This window comes from Mesoplodon mirus (genome assembly GCF_964341445.2).
Source record: "Mesoplodon mirus genome assembly, chromosome: 2".
NCBI classification, from domain to species: Eukaryota; Metazoa; Chordata; class Mammalia; order Artiodactyla; family Ziphiidae; genus Mesoplodon; species Mesoplodon mirus.
The window spans coordinates 101969542-101995102 of record NC_138977.1 but is presented as its reverse complement, the minus strand read 5'-3'; the positions used below and the strand labels follow the sequence as shown (position 1 = coordinate 101995102).

At 32.7% G+C, this 25561-nt stretch overlaps 1 protein-coding gene across 2 annotated transcripts in view; it reads left to right on the top strand.

Moving 5' to 3' along the window:
• The window catches only part of EPHA5 (EPH receptor A5), a 315334-nt gene that overhangs the window by 189228 nt on the left and 100545 nt on the right, over nucleotides 1-25561 (top strand). For both annotated transcript variants that reach the window (XM_082634798.1, XM_082634797.1), the window contains one exon: nucleotides 14961-15085. In XM_082634798.1, the coding sequence (XP_082490924.1) occupies nucleotides 14961-15085 (125 nt within the window). The remainder of the gene's footprint in view (nucleotides 1-14960; nucleotides 15086-25561) is intronic.

Genomic DNA, 25561 nt, shown 5'->3' with positions numbered 1-25561 from the left:
TGATAGACATTGATGATAGACACTCTTAAGACCCATTGGAAAGGTTGTTAAACTTTTAAAACTTGTTAAGAAGGATGGCCATTGAGTACAATAAGAAAAAAACTCTGATTGGCAGGAAGCCAGAGGTTCTTTCTGAGGACCTGTAAGCCAGTATGAGTGCTCTATTTGCCTTCTTTGCAACAATATTATGAGCTGAGATTGTGGGATAAGTTTGAGAAAAATGTCTTTGTAATGCATGGGTGAAGAGGGAAAGTGAAAGTAAAATAAATTATAACAGTGGTAGTACTTAGTTTTTCCTATTAGAAAACGTTTCTTTTTATGTTTTATCTTGTTTACACATTCATGAAATGCCCCTTTCACTATATTTAGGCACACTTACAGAAATCAGCACATAATTCATAAATTCCTGGCAGTGAACACTGTAAAAAGAGTTTTGTTTCCTATCCTACCATGTTATTGTGATGGAAGTATAGAGATCAAAAGCCTGGTACCATTTATTCATGAGAGGATAAAAAGAAAATAAATGAGTACTAAATTATGAGGAAAAAACAACCTTTGGCATTATATAATTGATCACAAAGTCATTAAACTTTCCAGGTCCCAGAATGTGTGAATTAGTTATGGATAGATAATCTCATGTCTAAATAGCCAGGTAAATATTGTTGTAGTAATTCTTATATTAGTGTAGTCTCATGCTGGTTTCACTGTTTAAAATATATACATTTAAAATAGGTATGGTGCATCTGAATCTAAGAATGTCTCATGGAATTTTGTCCATATTCAGAAATGGAAAACAAACAAACAAAAAAAAAACTGAGTCTCAAGTTAGTCAACATTTAATACACATGCAGTGCCAGATTATCATTTTTTACCAGACTCTTTGGATTGTTCCATTAGTACCTCCGTTATCTTATGTGAGGATGGTTTAGTCATAAGGAGGTGTAATCTATTGGATCCTTTAAGTAAACAGGAGTTTTAAAATATAAGGGAAAGGATCAAGATTTAACATGAACGTGCCCCCAAGGAACTGTGTATCACTAATGATTAATTATACTTTTTGGTGCTTGTTTGTAACACTACTTTAATAGACCTTGAAATAGTTGGTCAGAAAACATAGAAACATTTATCCAAAGTAATTAAATGCTGTCTAGAGAATATAGATCATTCAGTTAAAATTATTTATATAGAGTTTAGGATTTCCCAAGTTCAATTTCATAGAACAATTCTGTCTCAAAAGATGAAGCTGCCCCCAATGACCCACCTCCTATAGATAAAGGTGGAATTAAGAAATTCTCATGTTAAACAGTTTAGTTCTCAACAAACATAATGTGAACTTATATACAATTATTTCATCATTAACTGTTGTTATCTTTGTCCATTGAGAATATTATAATGTCCACCGTCAAGTAAGGAAAAGGTTTGAATTCAATTTTAACATTATAATGAATTTTTAGGACCCCAAAATTGAAAAAAAAAATCATTTAAAATTTACAGAAGAGGTGATTTGTATTCAGGCATTTAATTGGACTGATGCTCAAGATACATGACCATGTGTCAGGGCTTCTCTGCTCAATTCAACATGGACTTTTTTTCTTCCCCAGTGCTTCATTTCTATGCTTATAGAATATTTTGTGTCAGAAGGAATAATATAAATGCTGCTCCAGCACCCTAATTTTACACATAAAAAGGCTCCATGATTTGTCCCTAATGCTAAAAGGATAGTGGCAGAGCCAGAACAGAAGCTCTCCTTGCTCCCAGATCTGTGATTTCCAGCAATCACAAGAACTTTTCAGAGAACAAGGAGTGAAACAACCCACATCTAGAAAAAGTATTTGTTTATAAACCTTTAATTTCTTGAGAGTAATTCAAAAATCTGTCAATCTAATTAGATATCTTGGAGATCTTAGAGATTGCTAAGAGATCTCTTCTTACAGCCCTGTGAGTCAGCATCAAGGTCTGTAATATTTTGATTTCTTAATTTCTCCTACACTTTAAAAAATCATCTTTTGAAGATGAAAGAGCCCTAATAAATGTTATGACTGCTTTTTATGCCTTTAAGCATACTTCTTCATCTGAGTGCTGCAAATATTATCCTTGGCCCATAGCAGTGTGGTCTAATCAATGCAGCTGCTTCCACTCTGGGGCAAGGAACCTGTAACAGGGGATACAAATCATGTACTGATCACAAACACCTATTACACAAATCTTAAATTCTAAAATTCTCAATGATAGTAAGTTGGGTTTTAATATGTGCTAATAAAACATTCATGAACTTGCCCAGGGTGTGTATTTAGTTTATGACTAAGTGTTAGTCAGAATTTAGATATTATAAGTGATTTGCTCTTCCTTTTATGTGGTTATTTTATGTAATATAGACTGTTAATGGTAAATTTCTTTACTTACATATCCACAGTTTGCACACAAGGAGGGCAATGGAGAAAATATAAGAATCTATATTTTGTGTGTTGTCTCATTTATAGGCTTTATTTTAATCACTGTATCTTTACAAAGCATTGTGTCTGCTTGGAGCATTTTCTGGAACAAGATGGAGAAGTCACATAAATTCTTTCCGAAGAGCATGCTCTGGATTGAGTACTTTGTGGTCAGATAAAAAATAGTCAACATTTTGGTTTCAAAGTTGCAATTTGTTAGTGAGAGGGGTTGCAACATTATGTGAGGCAACAATCTTGTGATTGTGAGATATATATGTGTGTGTATATATATGTACGTTTGTATATGTATACATATGTACATATATGTATGTATACATACATATACATATATATATATACACACACACACATATATATCTCACAATTTCTTTATCCACTTATTTATTGATGACTACTTATGTTGTGTCCATATCTTAGCTACTGTAAATAATGCTGCAGTGAACATTGGGGTACATATAAATTTTTGAATTAGTGTTTTTGTTCTCTGTGCTATACAGTAGGCACTCACCAACCATCTACTTCATACATAGTAGTGTACATACATCAATCCCAGTCTCCCAGTTCATCCCAACCCTCCCCCCTTGGTGTCCATACATTTGTTCTCTACGTCTGTGTCTCTATTTCTGCTTTGCAAATAGGTTTATCTATACCATTTTTCTAAATTCCACATATATGCATTAATATATATTTGTTTTTCTCTTTCTGACTTAACATGTGTTTAATTTTTTTTAAACTTACATATATTTAAAATACATATTTAAAAATGGTAGATCAAATGGTTGTAAAGCCATTGTTTTAGGTAATACAACTCAGAGTAGATACAATTATACATCACAAAAAGCATACAGTATATATGACTGTAGAGTTGCCTAATCTTTTATGAGATTATTGTTTTTATTTTGTTTTCTGTCATCAGCTTTGGAAGATACTAAAAAGTTGAATAAAAGTTAAGAGGTTAAGCCATATCAAGGAAAAATTAGGTAATCTGAGTAATCTTTAACGTAATTTGATGTCCAATGAAGTATGAAGTGCAGCATCTCTCTTATTGAGGGATTCTTTTATTATCCTATGGTGTAATGCTTAAGAATACAAACTCTGAAACAAGACTGGTTAGGTCTACCAATTCCTGGTGGGTTGACTGAACAAATTACTTAACTTTTCAGTGCTTCAGAAGGGGATGATAATAGTATGGACTTCCTAGGGATGTTAGAAATATTTAATGAGTTAATGTGTATAAAGTACTTAGACTACAAAGTATCGAGCATGTAATGTTTACTATAAATGCAATGTATTATCAGATAATTACAATAACTCCTTTATCCATCTATTCATCCATGAATGTATTTGCTCCTTTTTTTTTTTTAGCCAAATTTGTTAAACATTTGTCAAAGTAAAATGTGGACTTAGTCTCTTCTGAGTAATAACTGAAATTTTGCAAAATGCATCATCTTGGGCATTTTACAGCTAGAATTATGTACTTTTATTTTTCTTTTCTGGAAAATATGAGCACAAACTACTGCTCCAATAAAACAAAACATATGAACCTCATGCTATTTGAACTTCTAATGACAAATATATAGTGCTGTATTTTGTTGGCTTTAGAAATTTCTCTGTGTGGTCACTCTCAAAAGAAAATGGCCTCACATTCAAATTCAATATTAGCTGAGATTTCCCACCACTTGGGGGATATGTGGTTGGATTCACTAAAATTGGTCTCATGGTAAGAGCTGAAGAATTGAATACATAATAACATTACTAACTTGGAACAGAATATCTTGATTTGGCTTTTTTCTGGACTTTAAAAGGATGACTACCTATAATCATTAATCTTGCATTTTCTTCTGGCCTCTCTTGTTGCTGCTAGGAATTATACTATTACAAGATATTGTAATTGGGATGTTTATGAGGTCAGCTGATAAGCACTGCTCAGGTCTCCTTGGTTGTTTGATAGTCATAAAATTTAATTTCTTGTTTCTACCAGCACAACTTCAGATTTTAAAGAATCTTGTCAGATGGCCTCAGAGAAAATATATTTAGGGAAAGAAGATGTGATGGCTTTGAACTTAAGTGGTATAACAGAAATTTAATCTGATTCTTTAAACAGTCAATAGATAAATGATAACTTATTATTATGATCTTTGTTGAATTAAATAATCCCTATTGTTGGGCTTCCCTGGTGGCGCAGTGGTTGAGAGTCGGCCTGCCAATGCAGGGGACACGGGTTTGTGCCCCGGTCCGGAAGGATCCCACATGCCGCGGAGCAGCTAGGCCTGTGAGCCATGGCCGCTGAGCCTGCGCGTCTGGAGCTTGTGCTCCAAAACGGGAGAGGCCCGCGTACCGCAAAAAAAAAAAAAATAATAATAATAATAATAATAATAATCCCAATTGTTTATATAGCTATTTAAGAGTAAGACCAATAGGAAGTGATAAAGGAAAAAAAATAGGTTGTTTATATTTATGATGTGTTTATTTTGCTTTTTAAAATGCTAGATCAGTTTATATTATGAAAATCTTGAAGTAATTAAGAATTGAATTAAAGTTACCAGTTAATGGTTTTGTTATTGTTTGTGGCTTATTCTGTGGTAAACAAGACTTTACGTAATATGGATTTATAAGAAGAGATTAATTTTTCTCTTATGAAAAAACATGAGTTATGAGAGTGTGTTTATTGACCTAATTACTATTTATCCACTTTATAAGACTAATTGTCATATCCTATAATTGAGGTTTAGCATTGATTAAAGTTGGTAAAATTGATTAAAATTAAATGATACTATATTCCCTTGGATATAATGTATATGAAGAATACTGTGTTGATTAAAGTTTTCCAACTGTGCCATGTTACTTGCTAAATATAACCCCACTTTATTTTAAAAGGATATTGTAAAAACGATTTAAATTCTGTTTATCATAAAATGAATATTGTGGTTAAGATTAAACTGTCATTGATAGTAAGGCCATTTTGTGTAATAAAAATTCTATTATAGGGTAATAAGAAATAATAAATGAAAAACAAATTCTATGATAGTTTATTTGGTGTGGGATTAATTCATAAAGAGGCATGTGTCATTTTACACATTGTTACATTTAATATTTGTTTTGTAATTTGCATGATTGTATCGGAAAAACATTGACTATAAATGCCTGTGATATAGTTCTCTCTTTTTACTATCGCCATTTTCTTTTCTAATTAGCATCATTGCGCACATGTCTTCAAAACGGTATTTGATGCATATGGTTAATACTATTAAGTCTTATCACATCAAAATTACTTCTTTGCAATTAAGTTGCTTTTATTTCCTTCTGAAAACAATTCATTTTCAGTACCTTATGATTTTCAAATTTTTGAAAATAAACAAACTATACCTAATAGGACATTTCAGTTCATAGGTTCTTTTTATTAAAAAGGACATCATCTTTCTATAAGTACTGACATTTAAAGCCAGTTTTCTTTGGAATGGTCTTTTGATCATATATCAAAAGATCCAGTGTAGGCTTTTAAGATGGAGGGATTGTAGGTTCTGTTTAAATGAGCAGATTGAATTTTTATTTGAGAAATAAACCTCTAAAATGCCTTTTTTCTTTAGAAGAGACCATGGATACCAGGTGTGATGAGAATGCACTGTAGTTATTTCTCTTGGTCTGGTGGTATCAAATGACAACATAGTAATAAATATATATTAAGTATAGAATAAGTGTATACCTCTATAATTTATATGCTACATATAGTATGAAATATAAAATATATGATATAATACTCAATGAACATGTACATATTTAAAAATATCTGCCCCACTTTTCCACTTTGACAATTTCAGATAAGTTTATTATTTAATTCAGCAACTGCATTTCTCACTTACGTTAGGAAATCTAATTGCTTGTTTTCTTACATTCAAATGATATATATGTACTCAAAAGTAAGTATAGCAGAGTAGTCGTTATATATAGTTTCATTAAACCAGCTATACAAAAGATGCACATTACTCTCTTGTTATTTATGTATATATGTATATGTATATAGAGAGTGTTATATATACAGATATAGATGTAGACTTATGATTATATATAAATATACACATTTCATATACACATATATAAAAATATAATGAAATAAGGATGTATTTATATTTCATTAAACTACATAAACCCACACACATACACACATATTCATGTACACAAAGGTAAAATTCTGTCCAAGCTTTGGCTTAATATATAAGGCAATTGCTGACAAATTACTCTCCGTAGATCATATTTTTAAGAGTAATAATAATAGTAACATTAGCTAAAATTGAGATTTGAGGGGGAGCTCTAAATATGTTTATGATTTCCCCACCTAATTATAAAAATAGAAATGGCACAAAGTGACCAACGATGTGGAAATTACTGTCCAACAGATGGTACAAATGCAAGATCAGGATCAAACAAATTTTTAAATAACTTCAGTTTAAAAAAAAAAAAACACAAACTTTTAAAAGCCTTCCAGGATGAATTGAGCCTGACAGACAGCTCTTTTATATATAGACATTCTTAACCATTCCTCTGGTAATTGCTGCCATGTCAGTTCGGTCCATTTCAGTCAGCACTTTGCACTTGGAAGGAAACCATACAATTAAGGAATTGTCCCTGCTCTCACTAAGCACGCTACCATATAAATAAAATCATTTTTTGCTTTTTACTTTGGGGTAGAAATTTTTCAAAAGATGGTCTAAAATTATATAAAGAAATAGAAGTGTTATGATAATGTAAAATAGTGAGACTAAAAGTTGTTTTCTTTTAGAAAGAAAATAAGTGAAAATTCCCATATAGGGAAAATTCAAGTAAACACAGTATTCCAAATGCTTGTTCATAGTGTGAGGATAGATGATGATATAGTGTCAGTTTGCATCAGACACCGAGGCAACATAATTTTGGTCACACTTCTTTCTATTTAATTTTATCTTCCTGCCATTTCTCATGAATTGATTTAAATATTTAACATTTATTTTCCTTAAAATTGATTTTAAGTTAAGAATGTATTATAGCTTGATATACATTTACAACTTTCATTTATATTGTATCATCAGAGAATGGTACAATACAAAGACAAAAATATCAAGTCTGTAACAAGAGATTGTAGCCATTAATTTTTATAATATTTATTTCAGTCTACCTAAGCAGCAAAGAAGTAATTAACCATATAGAATTTTTATTAAATCCACTAAATTTCAATTATAGCTAACCTATAAAAATTGATTCAAATTTTTCCCAAAATTAAAACTTTCAATATTATTTTATTACACTTTTCTAACTAATTCACATTTTGATAAATAGTCTTGGGGGGCATTGGGCACATATGCTTTTCACTTCAAACCCACACATGTACATACACTTTAGTGTCTTTCTTGGTGTATAATTGGTATGCAATAAACTGCACATAAAGTGTACAATTTGATAAGTTTTAGCATATCTATATACCTGTGAAACATCACTACAAATAAGACAACAATCATATCCATTTCTCTCAGCAAGTTTACTCATGTCCCTTATTAATCCAACTAAAAAGAATACATACTGTGTGACTCCATTTTAAAACTCTAAAAAAAAGAAAACTCTAGAAAATCTATTGTAATAGAATGTGGATAAGTGTTTAGTCACGTCTTATCAAAATTTGTGTGTGCCTAGGATCATCCAGAAACTGTTCTAAAAACTAAGCAGACAACAGTGAAAAAGGCACAGAGTTTTCTAATTTTATGGAGATTATAGTCTGGTTGGACTAAAACAGATTGCTTGAATGAACAAACAAATCAGTTTACAAAAAGTACTAATAGGTCAGGAAAATATAAAAAGAAACAATTCCCAAATGAAGAAAGACAAATATGGTATCAGACATCACGATAGCAAGGCAGTTAGAGTGAGCCAAAGGTTTAAGAAATCAACAGTTCACAAAACAACACTGATCCAGTTTCTTGCCTCAGGTTTCCAAGTTTGTATAATTTTGTTAAAAGAACTGATCCTAGTATTGTTGCATTCAATATTTCCCAAAATTACTGAAAAAATAATTCAGCTAGAGTGTTTATTAAAAACACAGAATCCTTGGCCCATTCTGACCTCCTGAGTCAGAATTTCCTGGAGTGAAGCCTAATAATCTGTATTTTTAAAAAATATTGTCCCAGACAAATCTGTGTAACAAGAAACACCTAAATATGATGAACTGCGTGGCAGAGATGAGTGGAAGCTTCCAGCTAGCAGATATTGACAATCCACTTGGCCAGATTTTGACCTATGGAATTAAATATAAGATACATGTATTTTTAAAGCTTGTGTATAAATAAACTAATACATTACTCATGTGGAGGGACCTTTGGAGGAAAGTAAAATAAGTGCCATTTGAGAAAGTTTTAACACATTTGTGGATTGTCACAGACTGAAAAGATTTCAATATTACCTTATTTATCTTTCTCAGTGCTTTAAGATTCAAATTTTATGTGGATAGGTAAAATATTGATACATAGAGATGTATTAGTTGTTTTTTTTCATATAAGTAACCAATACTTGAGTCTATCTATAGTTTATTTTTGTCTACACAAATAGCGTTGTGTACAGGGACTGATGAATGGTATTTTCTTATTCCATTTAATACAACTGAGTTTCATGTTTTCATCATGATAACTTTCTTTTGAATAATGAGACAGACATCAATCTATATTAAGTGAATTATTAGTCACTTAATTAACAATTAAAAATTCAACACTTTTAGGTCTTTAAAAAATCTGTGATGATGAAGGAAGTTTACCTATAACTATTTATTTATGTAGAGTTGTGAAATCCACTGGATGTTGAAAATTAAATATCTTATCTGTATAGGTACTTTGCCTTTTGATCTCACCCACCCAACATTTAGAACAGTGTCAAGTTTAGAGAAGAGGCTACATATAATTTTGATTGATGAAAGGTTGAAAGGATTAAGGAGTTAGAGAGAATCTGTTATTGAAGTCTTCTTAAACAATTGTCTAATATTTTAAAACTATTAATACAAACAGTATTGAATTGATACCTATCCTATACCTATACTGTAATACAGAATCAGACTGCAGTCTTATGAAAAGTTTGTATCATTGTTCCTATTTTAAAGATAGAATTTACATTCATAGTGGTTAAGTAACTTAAACAGAATCACTCAGCTAGGAGATGGCTGGTTGCCAAAGGATTTGAAGCCAATTCTGCTTGACTTCAAGGCTGTCTGTGTCATGGCATCCCTTCCCATCTAAGGACACTGTGCCCTAAACTAGCTTCTATATTTGAAAAGTTAGGATGATATGCTGTTTTACATAACAGCAGACTTTTGTATGTCATTGCTTGTGCCATTGAGATGTTAGAGATTTCTATGTTATATCATTATCAATAAGCCAAACAGACACAGATTGACAATTCTTTAACCACTAGACACATATACTGGAATTAAACAATTAAGTAAATGGATGGCAGATGGTGGGAGCCACTGTTGAAGTAGGAGGTTACAGAAAAGTTAGGGTGAAGAAGCTAGAATAATCTGTGTGGTAACTGATTAGAGTTGGTGACATCAGTTTATACTTATGTCTAGCTTAACATATATATATATATATATATATATATATATATATATATATATATATATACACACACACACACACATATAGTTATATTTAGAAATGTTTACAGATATACACAGGTTAACATACACCCATTTATTTCCTGGCTTTGCCAGCTGAGAGGGCCAAGAAGCAAAGCCCCAGTAGCAAGGAGCACACTTATCCAGACCTTGGAATTCTCCAATAAAAGAAACCAGTGTTCCTAGGAGAAATTACTTATTCTAAGATTGAGGACAGTAAATAAACAAGATGGACCTAGTGCATCTGGTCTTGCAGTGCCAGGGGGAAAGAAAGTGATGTAGAAAACAAACAAAAAACAGACAGAAAAACTCAGGATGTTGGGGGTATGTCAAAGAGACATAGGAGCTAACTGAAAGAGTAATCAATGCCCAAAGCTTTAACAATATGAGAAAAAATAAAGTATTAGATTATAAGCTAAAGTATAAAAATCCCATGTGTCTGTACTCCACATGAATATAAATAAATGATTAAAGAAACAAACAAACAAATAAGTAAATAGGTTGAAGAAACAATAATTTGGGCAGATCCTGAGTGGGATACTGGGGTAGTAAAAGGATAATAAGTAAAAATAAGGAAATCTGAATAAAAATGAACTTTAATTAATAATAATGTATCAATATTGGTTCATTAATTGTGACAAATATACTGTACTGTTGTAGGAAACATCTTACAACATATTTTTTTTTAATTTTTATCAGAGTATAGTTGATTTACAATGTTGTGTTAGTTTCTGTGGTACAACTGAGTCAGTTATACCTATACATATATCCACTTTTTTAAAAAAAGATGTTTCTAATAGAGGACATTAGGTGTGGGATACAGGGAATCTCTCTGTACTACTTTAATAATCTTTCTATAAATATAAAACCATTCTCAACTTAAGTTTTTTAAATTCAATTAGACAAATTAGCCCATAATGGGAAATGTTACTAAGGGATAAATATCTTGCTTTATTATAGTGGTATTCAAAGTTCACCTCCAATATAGAAGCTACAATACAGAAACCATTTGGGATGTTTCCACATAAGATGAAACTTAGAAGCTATGTAAATTATTTTGTTCTATTCACAACTTGATTCCTAGTGTTTTTGTTCTGCTTACACTAGAATGGTAATAGTTTTATGATGCAACATCATCCAGAGCAATTTTACAAGCAGCAATGCTCTGTGTCATAATTCTCATTTTGTTCCAGGCTTACTTAATAAATGGTTGAGTAGATAAAGAATGAGTAGAAGGTATTAGTGAGGGAGATGAATGAAATAAATTAAACATGCCTTGCTATTGACAAGTCTGGTTACAGTTATTTTAATGTACATATTATCTGTAAAATACTTTGCAGTAGGGTAAGAGTGCTTCCATTTACAATTTGCACATCATCATTGTGTCTCCAGGAGCTGTCAGTGTCCCCACTTTGATCAGCTTTACACAAATGATGCAGAGATGGTCTCGTCACAGAGCAAATTCTTCTGAATTACTCTGAGCTGAGAAGTGGTTTCCTCTTCTCCCTCCATTCTGAACCATGATTTAAAGGGTATTATTTAGCCTCTGAGACAACCAAGTTGGAAAACAATGGTGTTTATTAAATCAAACATTCTTTGAAAGCCATACGGTTTATGTTTAACTTTGATGGATGAAAGTAAATAACAAAGAATTCCACTTTAGGCTGGTTATGTCTGTGTTGATGTTTATTTTATAGCTTCAGGTTGAAATGGTTGATTATTTTATTAAAGAATTGATTGCTTTAAAATAAAGCACAAATCTCCAAATAATAAGATCCCAGTATATGCATGTAAGATGAGACAAACTCGGTGTTGAATAATACATGATGATGTATGTATTTCCCATTCATTCATTCATGCATGTTTCCATTTTAAAAAAATTTATGAAATATCTATATGCCAAGTAATTTTCTTGTGCTGGGAATATAGCAGTGAACTAAACCAAATTAATCCCTGCCTTCATGGAGCATACATGTTAAATGCAATTATGAATAGAAAGTTGGCAACACTATCAATTTATTAAGTGAAAACTGATAGCTACCTACAAGAAATACATCAATCAAAATGAGAATGTTTGCAATGTAGTAAAATGAGTGAAGAACTTTAAAGACAGTCTTTGTCTGGATCTTTACTAAAGTATAATGCAAAAAATATATATAGTGGTAATGGGAAAGTGAGTATAGTTTATAATTTAAGATAATTCATAAAGATATTCACTACTGAACAAAGTACATTTAAAAAAATTCTACTGTCTTCCTTAATTCTCTTTTCCTGTTTCTGTCAGTAAATTTGCTATTTTGCTACAAACACTATGATGAACTAGGGGGCTTATAGCTTCCTCTTTCTTGTTTCCATGTCTTCTGAATGCTTTGTCCACAATACCAAATGTGGCATGACTTTTCCCTCATGAGGGAATCAATAGGGACTTCGAACTTATGCCAAAATGTGACTGTGAGAACCACCAGTCCAGTAAAGTTTCCGTGGAAGTAAATACACTGCAATTTCAAAACTTCTTTTAGACAATTTTAGCTTTGTATGCACACTATGTGTTCTGTAGTAGTCCAGAAAATTTGTGGACCTGGACATGTTTAAGAAAAGCAGATAAGGCTGAAATTATGCATCCTCTGAATCTGAATACCACAAAGTACTATGATTATAAGAATAAAAGTACATTTTATAGTACCAAAGTCATCATCACCCTATTATGAGTACAGAAAACACTAGAAAACACTAGTTAACAAATTTTGCTCTTACAGAGTATATCTGTCTCTATTTTAATTTTATTGAAAGACACTTCACACTTGTTTCCTAGATGGGTTTGTGGACATAATACATAATAAAAAATAAAGGTTTTCTCTATATTTGATTTTTTACCACCAGTCATTTATTCCATACATATTTATGGAATCCTTCTCTGTCCAGGTGTTGTTCTAGATCTAGGGATTCAGTTGTGAATTAAATAAATGATATCCCTACCTTCATAAAAATTACATTTTACTTGAGAGGACTGAAAAAAGCAAATACAGAATTAAGATATGAATATCAGATGGTGGAAGTTGAAGAACTAAGGAGAAAAATAAAACACTGAAGAAACAGAGGGCATGGCGAGGTTAGGGGGGCTGAGGTAGAGAGCAGACAAGAAATGTCTCAGTGAGAAACCCGGAGCAGGGAGAAAGCCCTGGAGAAGTCAGGGTGAGAAGCACCTCTGAATAATAGAATGCAAATACAAAGATCCTTAGGCAGTAGTGTGTCAGAAGTGCTTACAGCCAGCCAGCCAGGGTAGAGTTGCTAAAGAACAGTAGCAGGAGATGATGAGGTCAGAGACGTAGAGAGCCATACGGTAGTGATGCTTGTATGCATTTGCACATTTGGGTTTCACTCTGCAGTGAGACAGAGAGACACAGAGGAGTGACAGGATCTCACTTCTGTTTTTAAATGATGAGCCTCTTCCCCGCCCCCTTGTCACACTAGTATGGGGCTCACCAATCAGTTCTAAACTTTGTTCTTGCTGTCTGTTGCTCAAAGTGGAGACTCTGATTTGATTACATTTTTGGAGGTGTAGAAAAAATAATTAAACATGACAAATTACAGTGTATTACTTTGTCTGGACACTGCTGGAAATTAAAATAGTTAGAAATACTATACATATATATGTATATAACATATCTTTAAATTTTAATCTCACCAGATGTCTAATACTGTTCACATAGGGCTAAGCCTGTTGTTATACACTACTCACTATGACTAGCCTCTTTTCCATCTTATTATATGTATACATTATATAAATATATATGTATATATAAAAATATAATGTATATATGTTATGAAATATGTATATACATATATATTTTATATATAAAATATGTATATTATATATTATTTCTCTATCTCTTTGTACATACACACACATATTATATGTGTGTGTTTGTATATATATATATATATATATATATATATATATATATATATATATATACCATTCAGTAGTCCATGATGGTTTTTTTCCTTGGTTGTCTATAAAAGCTGAAAACTACAAAAATAAAGGTTACATACATCAAGAAAAGTATTTGTCAATACCTCTTTATGGTGTCAAACGCAGAGTCTATACAAGTCTTAGCAAATTGATAAAAAATGGATGTTGAAATAAATATTCATATGTGTGTGACTTCAAATTCAAAATATTCAGATATACCTAAAATAGCATATCTTTTTTTCTATTTTCATCAGTGTCATTTAATAGACACTGGCAAATAGCAATGAACACCATAAGCGATTGTGATTTCTATTGAAATATTTGGGGAAATGGAAATGAAGGAAAATGTCTCTTTTATTTGCTATTGTTTTCAATACATTAACACGTTTAATAGCATATTTTTAAGAAAAACTCCACTATATTTAAGGTATGAATTTTCAGTGGTTATAGGACCCATATGATTTCAAAAATAAGAAATTATAAGAGTTTTAATGTCGTGAAAATGTGGTAATATAGATAATTTTGTATTAATAGTGTAATGGGATATATTATACAGAGTCCATAAATTTTAGGAATATAGAATATACATAAGGCCATCAAGAACATCTTTATTCTATAAAAAGTAAGATAGTTTATGTATCTAAATTTTATAGAGGAAATATAGACTTAAGATTCTATGTGACTACAATTTTATTATAGAAAATTCTCAGGATATTAGTTGATTTATATTTTTTAAAACACTTCAAAATCTGTAAAAACTTGTATATAAAGTATAATTGTTTCCAAGTAAAATTAAAATTTAATTATTTGGGATTTTTATTATTCTACATGTCAAGAATGCCCAATATACATTATAGACAGGTGTAATTTCAAGGCTCTGTTAATCATGCTACTCTTTATTTTGCAGCTCCCTCTCCAGTCACCAATGTGAAAAAGGGGAAAATTGCAAAAAACAGCATCTCTTTGTCTTGGCAAGAGCCAGATCGCCCCAATGGAATCATCCTGGAGTATGAAATCAAATATTTTGAAAAGGTGGGACTAAGAATAAAGAATATCCTTTCTCTTCTTCTTCTTCTTCTTTTTTTTTTAAATTTTAGCAACTGCAGTTATCCAATTTGTAGAAAAGCGTGTTGGAATTTTATGTGTAAATCAATGACAATTGACTTGCAGTCATGATTATGAAGGCTGGAAGTGTACAGGGAGCATTTCATTTGTGTTCTGCTGCTGCCAAATAGTTTACACTGCCAGGATACTGCTGTAGAGTCTAACATTAGCTTAACTAGGGTTCACAGCATTAATTAAAAGATGAAGTCATAGGACATTTTCAAAGTGTCCTAAACACTGGAGTTGTTAACCTTCAGTAGTAACTGCAGTGTACCACAGGGAAAAACATATTCTTATGGTCAGTAACCCTGCATAGTACCTATATTATTAAGGACGTATAGGCAGATAAGGTGTATATGTACCTTATAATTTAAAAAAAATCTATAACAAAAATCTAACACTGTAGCATAAAATTTATTTTAAAAATGTAAGGGCATAAAATTGGAAATGTATGCTTCACATTCCCTATAGTTTCCTGATTTCCTCTTCTTCACTGAGTTGGCTCCTAGGTCCACCCTCACATGTTTTGCCATAATAGTTGTTGAAATCTGAAGGCAATAATCATCCCTCTTCCTCTTTTCTGAATCCACAACCAAATGAGTTATTGATAAAGGAATAAACATGTGGAAACTGAAGATGAACTTATAATTTCTAAAGCTGGACTGGAATATTTGGCTTATGTGCCATAGGGAAGTCCCAATTCATAGCATTTTTAGTTGCTTCTTTCATCATTGACTCAACAATTACCCATGTAGAGATACAACAGAGAACAAAACAGCCAAGTTTATGTGGGGGAGAGTGAGGTTATCTACATTCTTTTTAGGTTTTGGATGTCTATACAATATTCATATATTCATTTTATAAATAGATAAATAAAAGCTCAGTTATCATGTTTGAAATAGCTGTCTCTAGGAATGATTTGCTGGTAGCATTACATGTAGCTAGTGTATTATTAGTAAACAAAAATGAAGATACTTATATTTCAGAAAAAAAAATATATTATTTAATACATTATTCACCAAGAGTGTCCTAAGAAAATACTTCTGAGACAAAGCTATGTTGAGATAAGATTTACAGTGTTTACCGAAAAAAAAAATAGGGTAAATCAAATAAAATGTTATAATATTAATACCCTCACTGATTCCCATTTCTCTGGGAGTAGTGGTCCAAACTGAATTGCCAATGCTAGAAGTCTACAATTTAAGCACATGCTGCATCCAAAAACAATTGGTTAAATTAATGTTTACATTCCTTTTTCAAGTTTTAGTAAGCTTTATTACTGCATACTAATGCAAAGCTAGGCAAATATATATATATATATATGAACTCTTTTGTAAACATTTTAAGTTTCCAGATTTTTATTGTAATTAAAATTGATTTTAAAAGAAGTTGAGGTGCATAATGACATTTTAAAATAACTGTACTATGAAAACTATATATTTGAGCATACATATCTTAGATGAAATAAAGTTCAACAGCAGGACGACTAAAAGTTTAACAAGTACTTGTTTTCCTGCATAGTTTTTCTTTACCTGAAACAACTAACTGGACCAATGAGTTTGTTTTTCTATTTTTTTGTCTTTAAGGAAATTGTCCTGATTTTTTTCCCCTTATGTGTAACCTTCGATTGTTTTTACTCTTACTTCCCAGCATATGCATGAGTCTCATATACACAATATTCATTAGGAGCAAGTATTTTTTTTTTTTAAGCTGCTGCTTCTGTTAAAACAAGGAGTTACTCAACAAGTGGTGGGGCAGACAAGTGGTTGAGCATTCTATTAATGTTCATTCTAATTAATTTTATCCATGTTGTGGAAATATTTTCTTTATAGTTCATGTTTATATTTATTTCAGTAAGATTTGGTTTTACATTTAATATTTTATATTTAAAGCTGTATTAATACATTCTATTATCTGCATAACTGAAAGTGAGAAAAATGATTTGGAGAAAAAAGATTTCTATTCATATTCTCAATAAATGAATAACAAGTTGCCTACCTACATGCTTTTAACGCAGCAACCCTCATATATTATTTTGGGGAAGTTAACTTTTGGTCAGTGTTTTCCATTTTACAGAGAAGATACTAATACCCGACTTTTTGCCATGCAAAATTATTGAACACACCAGTAAAATACACAAAAAGGTTGGTTTTTTTTTTAACACTTTAAGAAGAAGAAGAAGAAGAAAAGGATAATGAGTTTTTATACCATGTATTGAGGTGGGGGTCCTGATAGGTTTCCAGAGCTCATTTTGAATCTTCAGAATGATACCACCAATTTATTGGATGGCTCTTGGCCAGACACAGGTGGTAGAGCTTTCCAGGGCTCACACATTTGCCAGCTGGCATTTCTGCCTGTGATTGCCCTGCTCTAATAGAGGTCATTGGGTCTCTCTGCTCCTGCATGGTGATGGGCCCATTGCCATCTCTTAATTAAAGACAGAGGCAAAGGGAAGCTGCCCTTTGGCAGGGTGTTTGCCAGCTGTCTCCTTCTGCTGAGGCCCTCCCCTCACTGCCTGTGAACAGTGTTTGCTAAGCAGCTGGGGAATGTAGCTCATTTGCTCAGCTGGGGCATGAAGGCAGCAAACCACTACCCTGACCAAGGACTTGGCAACATTTGGTTGTGGGTGCTGAAGATGTGTATATAGGTTTGTGAAATGGAGGAATTTATGAGGATGATTTAAAGGAGTGGATCAGAAGCAAATTTTAGAAGATAATTCGAGGATTCAAAATGTGTATTTATGGGTTTTGATCCCTAAGATATATTCGCTAAGTCTCTTCAATAATATAGTATTCAACTAACCCAAGGAGACAACGTACCATTAGACCCACAATAAGGAACCACTGAGACATACTTAATGTTAACAGATAAATCAGATGGAATGTTGTATAATTTTTTATAATCAACTGATGTTAGATTATACATTATGTCAAGGAACAGCATTCCAATTTCCTTGCAATGATTTTTTTTTCTATTTTTGACAAAATTATCAATTTCTACTTTTTCAATAGTTAAGAGTTACAATCATGTAAGCTTTTAATTTTTTTTTCTTTTCAGTAGAAGAATTTGCCATCATACTATAGGGTAAAATCAAATTTACCTAGAAGCTCTAATGCTCAGAAGATTGTGCTGGGTGCTATGTATATTATCTCTATCTCTGTGTCCTCACAGAGTCTTGATAAATAATTTCATCCTATTTTAAAAAAGAAAAAAACTTAGGTTGAGTTGCATACCCACATTTACACATGTACTTGGTTAATAATGTGGTTGGAATTCTAACCCTGATATTCCTATGCTATTTTTCATTTTAAAAAAAATCTTACTTTACGTGTAAATGTTAATACTTCATGTAAAAATCCTAATTATATCAAATATACCAGAATCATAACTTCAGTTTTGTCTAGATTTTTCTCATGAACTCAAATTCCCTTTAAACAAAATGCAAATAGTAGTGAACGTATACTTTATCATTTTTTACTGAAAATTACTGATTCAATCACAGCCAAACTGGAAAGGATAATATTACTAAGAAACTGTTACATATTCAGTCATAAACTTGAGTGTACTCAGAGTATCAGTAACTACAATAGTTTATAGAAGCTATTTACCCCTTTTAAAAGGAACACATCAAGAAATTGCCTGCTTTTTTTTTTTTTACTGTTCTACCCCTAGCAAATAGAAGGGGTAATAGAGTACACAAGATCAATAAATATTTCTGAGTGAAGAAAATGACTGACATTACTAGGTAAAACTTTATAGAATTTATTTTTCTACTTTAAATTCTTTTAAAACTCTAACAAAGTTTCCTAAACACTTTAGAGACTAGGCACTTAAACTAACGTGAGCATTAAAAAAACAAAGATCAATTGTTTATGTAGACTGAATCAGAAAAGCATATTTGAATTAGAATTTGAACCATATCTATCTAGAGAGAAATTTGGATATACATAACCCTAAGAAAATTTTATATGTTTTGAATGTATTAAATGAGGAATGGTAAACTGCTTTAAGGGAAGAGTATTTACCCATTGTTTATTTTAGATTGTATTGGTGGTAGCATAGAATATGGTTAGAAGTTGACTTTGATGTGTCAAATTAGAAAAATATTAAAATAATAATTATGACAATTAAAACATATGCTTTACAGTTTAATACATGTTTTCACATGCATTACCTGTTTCATTCTTACAACATCTCTGTGAGGATATCCAGCCACCAATTTTTATCCCAATTTTACAGATAAGGAAACTGAGGATAAAAGAAAAAATGGGTTTGCTGTGTTTTAGCACGTGATTTCAGTGTTCACACTAAAGGCACAGCATGGCATGCTGTAAACTTCAAGGGACAAAAAGTGTGGTTTGCATTTGTTTTACTTTTTAATAGCATTATAAACATTAAATAATAACCTTATTCCCTACTAGAGTGCTTGAGAAGTAAATGTTATTTTCTTGTTTTCAATGTTTTTCACTCATTTAGGAAAAATAAATCCTTTGCATGTTGTTCCCCTTGGATCATTTTTAAAAATCAATACATTTTTTCTACTTGTAAAGACAAAATTCCCTGAAATATTTAGAAAATAATGATTTACAGGCATCAATAAGTTATTTTAAGTAAAGACCAATTCTTAAAAAAGGGGAATAGGGCTTCCCTGGTGACGCACTGGTTGAGAGTCCGCCTGCCGCTTCAGGGGACACGGGTTCATGCCCTGGTCTGGGAGGACCCCACATGCCACAGAGAGGTTGGACCCATGAACCATGGCCACTGGGCCTGTGCGTCCAGAGCCTGTGCTCTGCAACGGGAGAGGCCACAACAGTGAGAGGCCCGTGTACCACAAAAAAAAAAAAAAAGGTGGGGGGGGAATAATATCTCTAACCATAACCTATCTTTAATTCATCCTATAATATCTATCAGAAATTTACTACATGTGAAAAGACCTTAAGGAGAAAAACAAACTTAGCCAAAAATTCACACAGAAAAACATAAGGGAAGAGAAAGTTCAAAGCATGTAATGTGTATTAAATCTTTATGCATCTAACACTTTATATTCAGAGTGGTAACTTCAGAAATAATGAGGAGTTATAGATGGTTTGTCTAGACTTTTGTTAGCAGTCAAAATAGGAATAGTTCCTCTCTGTTTCACTTTCCAAAGCTATCTTTTCAGTGACTTTTGCCCCTTCATCTCCATTCATTACTAACCTAGCACAAACACATGAAAGTGAAAAAACGAAGTCTTTAAAAAGGAAAAAAATATTTTGCTTATGTGAAATTTTTCTTTGAAACTCTCTGTTTCGACTTAATGAGTTAAAATTAAATTTCTCCAGTGAAGTTCACATTCCTTCTCCCAACCCCTAAATATGATTAGAAATCAAATTCAAGGGATTCTGCCAGTGGTCTTCATTTGGGTTGCAACTCTTCCCAGAATATCTGGCCTGCTGGCCTACTATATCAGATTTTGGAATCACCAAGCCTCCACAAACATAGTCTTGGTGTTGCAGCCGGGTGTCAACCCTGAGCCTCTGAGGTGAGAGAGACGAGTTCAGGACATTGGTCCACCAGAGACCTCCTGGCCCCATGTAATATCAAGTGACAAAAGCTCTCACAGAGATCTCCATCTCAATGCTAAGACCCAGCTCCACTCAACGAACAGGAAGCTACACTACAGGACACCCTATGACAAACAACTAGCAAGACAGGAACACAGACCCACCTGTTAGCAGAGAGGCTGCCTAAAATCATACTAAGGTCACAGACACCCCAAAACACACCACCAGATGCAGTCTGGCCCACCAGAAAGACAAAATCCAGCCTCATCCACCAGAACAAAGGTCAAAGTCCTCTCCACCAGGAAGCCTACACAACCCACTGAACGAACCTTACCCACTGGGGACACACACCAAAAACAAGGGGAACCATGAACCTGCAGCTTGCAGAAAGGAGACACCAAACACAGTAAGTTAAGCGAAATAAAAAGACAGAAAAACACACAGCAGATGAAGGAGCAAGGTAAAACCCACCAGATCAAAGAAATGAAGAGGAAATAGGCAGTCTACCTGAAAAAGAATTCAGGGTAATGATAGTAAAGATGATCCAATATCTTGCAAATAGAATGGAGAAAATAAAAGAAACATTTAAGAAAGCACTAGAAGAACTAAAGAGCAAACAAACAATGATGAACAGCACAATAAATGAAAGTAAAAATTCTCTAGAAGGAATCAATAACAGAATAACTGATGCAGAAGAATGGATAAGTGACCTGGAAGATAAAAGAGTGGAAATAACTATTGCAGAACACAATAAAGAAAAAAGAATGAAAAGAATTGAAGACAGTCTCAGAGACCTCTGGGACAACATTAAAGGCACCAACATTCAAGCCATAGGGGTCCCAGAAGGAGAAGAGAAAAAGAAAGGGACTGAGAAAATCTTTCAAGAGATTATAGTTGAAAACTTCCCTAATATGGGAAAGGAAATAGTCAATCAAGTGCAGGAGGCGTAGAGAGTCCCATACAAGATAAATCCAAGGAGAAACATGCCAAGACACATATTAATCAAACTATCAAAAATTAAATACAAAGAAAAAATATTAAAAGCAGCAAGGTAAAACAACAAATAACATACAAGGGAATCCCCATACTGGCAGGACATATTTAAAGTGATGAAAGAGAAAAACCTACAACCAAGATTACTCTACCCAGCAGGGATCTCTTTCAGATTTGATGGAGAAATTGAAACCTTTACAGACAAGCAAAAGCTAAGAGAATTCAGCACCACCACACCAGCTTTATAACAAATCCTAAAGGAACTTGGTTGGCAGGAAACACAAGAGAAGGAAAAGACCTACAATAACAAACTCAAAACAATTAAGAAAATGGTAGTAACAACACACTTATTGATAACTACCTTAAATGTAAATAGATTAAATGCAGCAACCAAAAGACATGGACTGGCTGAATGGTTACAAAAACAAGACCCATATATATGCTGTCTACAAGAGACCCACTTCAGACCTAGGGACACATACAGACTGAAAATGAGGGGGTGGAAAAAGATATTCCATGCAAATGGAAATCAAAAGAAAGCTGGAGTAGCAATTCTCATAACAGGCAAAATAGACTTTAAGTAAAGATTATTGCAAGATACAAAGAAGGACCCCACATAATGATCAATGGATCGGTCCAATTAATCAATCCATTAACAATTGTAAATATTTATGGACCAAATTTAGGAGCACCTCAATACTTAAGGCAAATGCTGATAGCCATAAAAGGGGAAGTCAACAGTAACACAATCATAGTAAGCGACTTTAACACCCCACTTTCACCAGTGGACAGATAATCCAAAATGAAAATAAATAAGGAAACACAAGCTTTAAATGATACATTAAACAATATGAACTTGTTTGATATTTATAGGACATTCCATCCAAAAACAACAGTATACACTTTCTTCTCAAGAGCTCATGGAACATTCTTCAGGATAGATCATATCTTGGGTCACAAATCAAACTTCGGTAAATTTAAGAAAATTGAAATTGTTTCAAGTATCTTTTCTTACCACAATGCTATGAGACTAGATATCAATTAGAGCAAAAAATGTGTAAAAGTACAAACACATGGAGGCTAAACAATACACTACTAAATAACCAAGAGATCACTGAAGAAATCAAAGAGGAAATCAAAAAATATGTAGAAACAAATGACAAGGAAAACAAGATGACTCAAAACCTTTGGGATGATGCAAAGGCAGTTCTTAGAGGGAAGTTAACAGCAATACAATCCTACCTCAAGGAACAAGAACCATCTCAAATAAACAACCTAACCTTAAAACTAAAGCAATTAGATAAAAAAGAAGAAAAAAAACCCAAAGTTAGCAGAAGGAAAGAAATCATAAAGATCAGATCAGAAATAAATGAAAACAATAGCTAAGATCAATAAAACTAAAAGCTGGTTCTTTGAAAAGATAAAATTGATAAGCCACTAGCCAGACTGATCAAGAAAAGAAGGGAGAATACTCAAATCAATACAATTAGAAATGAAAAAGAAGAAGTAACAACTGACAGTGCAGAAATACGAAGGATCATGAGAGATTACTACAAGCAACTATATACCAATAAAATGGACAACCTGGAAGAAACGGTCAAATTCTTAGAAAAGCACAACCTCCCGAGACTGAACCATGAAAAGTAGAAAATATGAACAGACCAATCACAAGCACTGAAATTGAGTCTGTGATTTAAAATCTTCCAATAAAGAAAAGCCCAGGACCAGATGGCTTCACAGGCGAATTCTATCAAACATTTAGAGAAGAGCTAACACTTATCCTCTCAAACTCCTCTGAAATATAGCAGAGGGAGGAAAATTCCCAAACTCATTCTATGACACCACCATGACCCTGATACCAAAACCAGACCAAGATGTCACAAAAAAAGAAAACTACAGACCAATAGCATTGATTAACATAGATGCAAAAATCCTCAACAAAATACTAGCAAACAGAATCCAACAGCACATTAAAAGGATCGTACACCATGATCAAGTGGGATTTATTCCAGGAATGCAAGGATTCTTCAATATATACAAATCAATCAATGTGATACACCATATTGACAAATAAAGGAGAAAAACCATATGATCACCTCAATAGATGTATAGAAAACTTTTGACAAATTCAACATTTATGGTAAAAACTCTCCAGAAAGTGGGCATAGAGGGACCTTAGCTCAACATAATAAAGGACATATATGACACACCCACAACCAATATCATTCTCAATGATGAAAAACTGAAACCATTTCCACTAAGATCAGGAAGAAGACAAGTTTGCCCACATTCACAGCTATTATTCAACATAGTTTCAGAAGTTTTAGCTACAGCAATCAGAGAAGAAAAAGAAATAAAGGGAATCTAAGTTGCAAAAGAAAAAGTAAAACTGTCACTGTTTGCAGATGACATGATACATGATAAAGAATCTTACATATGTTACCAGAAAATTACTAGATCCAATCAATGAATTTGGTAAACTAGCAGGATACAAAATTAATGCAGAAAAATCACTTGCATACTTATACACTAATGATGAAAAATCTGAAAGAGAAATTAAGGAAACACTCCCATTTACCATTGCAACAAAAAGAATAAAATACCTAGGAATAAAACTACCTAAGGAGACAAAAGACCTGTATGCAGAAAACTATAAGACACTGATGAATGAAATTAAAGATGATACAAACAGATGGGGAGATATACCACGTTCTTGGACTAGAGGAATCAACATTGTGAAAATGACTATACTACCTGAAGCAATCTACAGATTCAGTGCAATCCCTAGCAAACTACCAATGGCATTTTTCACAGAACTAGAACAAAATATTTCTCAATTTGTATGGAAACACAAAAGACCCCGAATAGCCAAAGCAATCTTGAGAAAGAAAATCAGAGCTGGAGGAATCCGGCTCCCATACTTCAGACTATACTACAAAGCTACAGTAATCAAGACAGCATGGTACTGGCACAAAAACAGAAATATAGATCAATGGAACAGGATAGAAAGCCCAGAGATAAACCCATACACATATGGTCACCTTAACTTTGATAAAGGAGGCAAGAATATACAATGGAGAAAGGACAGCCTCTTCAATAAGTGGTTCTGGGAAACTGGACAGCTACATGTAAAAGAATGAAATTAGAACACTCCCTAAAACCATACACAAAAATAAACTCAAAATGGAATAAAGTTCTAAATGTAAGGCCAGACACTGTAAAATTCTTAGAAGATAACATAGGCAGAACACTCTATGACATAAATCACAGCAAGATCCTTTTTGACCCACCTCTGAGAGAAATGTAAATAAAAACAAAAATAAACAAATAGGACCTAATGAAACTTAAAAGCTTTTGCACAGCAAAGGAAGCCATAAACAAAATGAAAAGACAAGCCTCAGAATGGGAAAAAATATTTGCCTACGAAGCAACTGACAAAGGGTTAATCTCCAAAATGTACAAGTAGCACATGCAGCTCAATATAAAAACAAACAAACAAACAAACAACCCTTTCCAAAAATGGGAATAAGTTCTAAATAGACATTTCTCCAAAGAAGATATACAGGTTGCCAACAAACACATGAAAGGATTCTCAACATCACTAATCATTATAGAAATGCAGATCAAAACTACAATGAGGGGTGGGAGGGAGACGCAAAAGGGAGGGGATATGGGAACATATGAATATGTATAACTGATTAAATTTGTTATAAAGCAGAAACTAAAAAAAAAATCTGATGAGAAAAAAAGAAATCTACAATGAGGTATCATCTCACACCAGTCAGAATGGCCATCACCAAAAAATCTATGAACAATAAATGCTGGAGAGGCTGTGGAGAAAAGGGTATCCTCTTGCACTGTTGGTAGG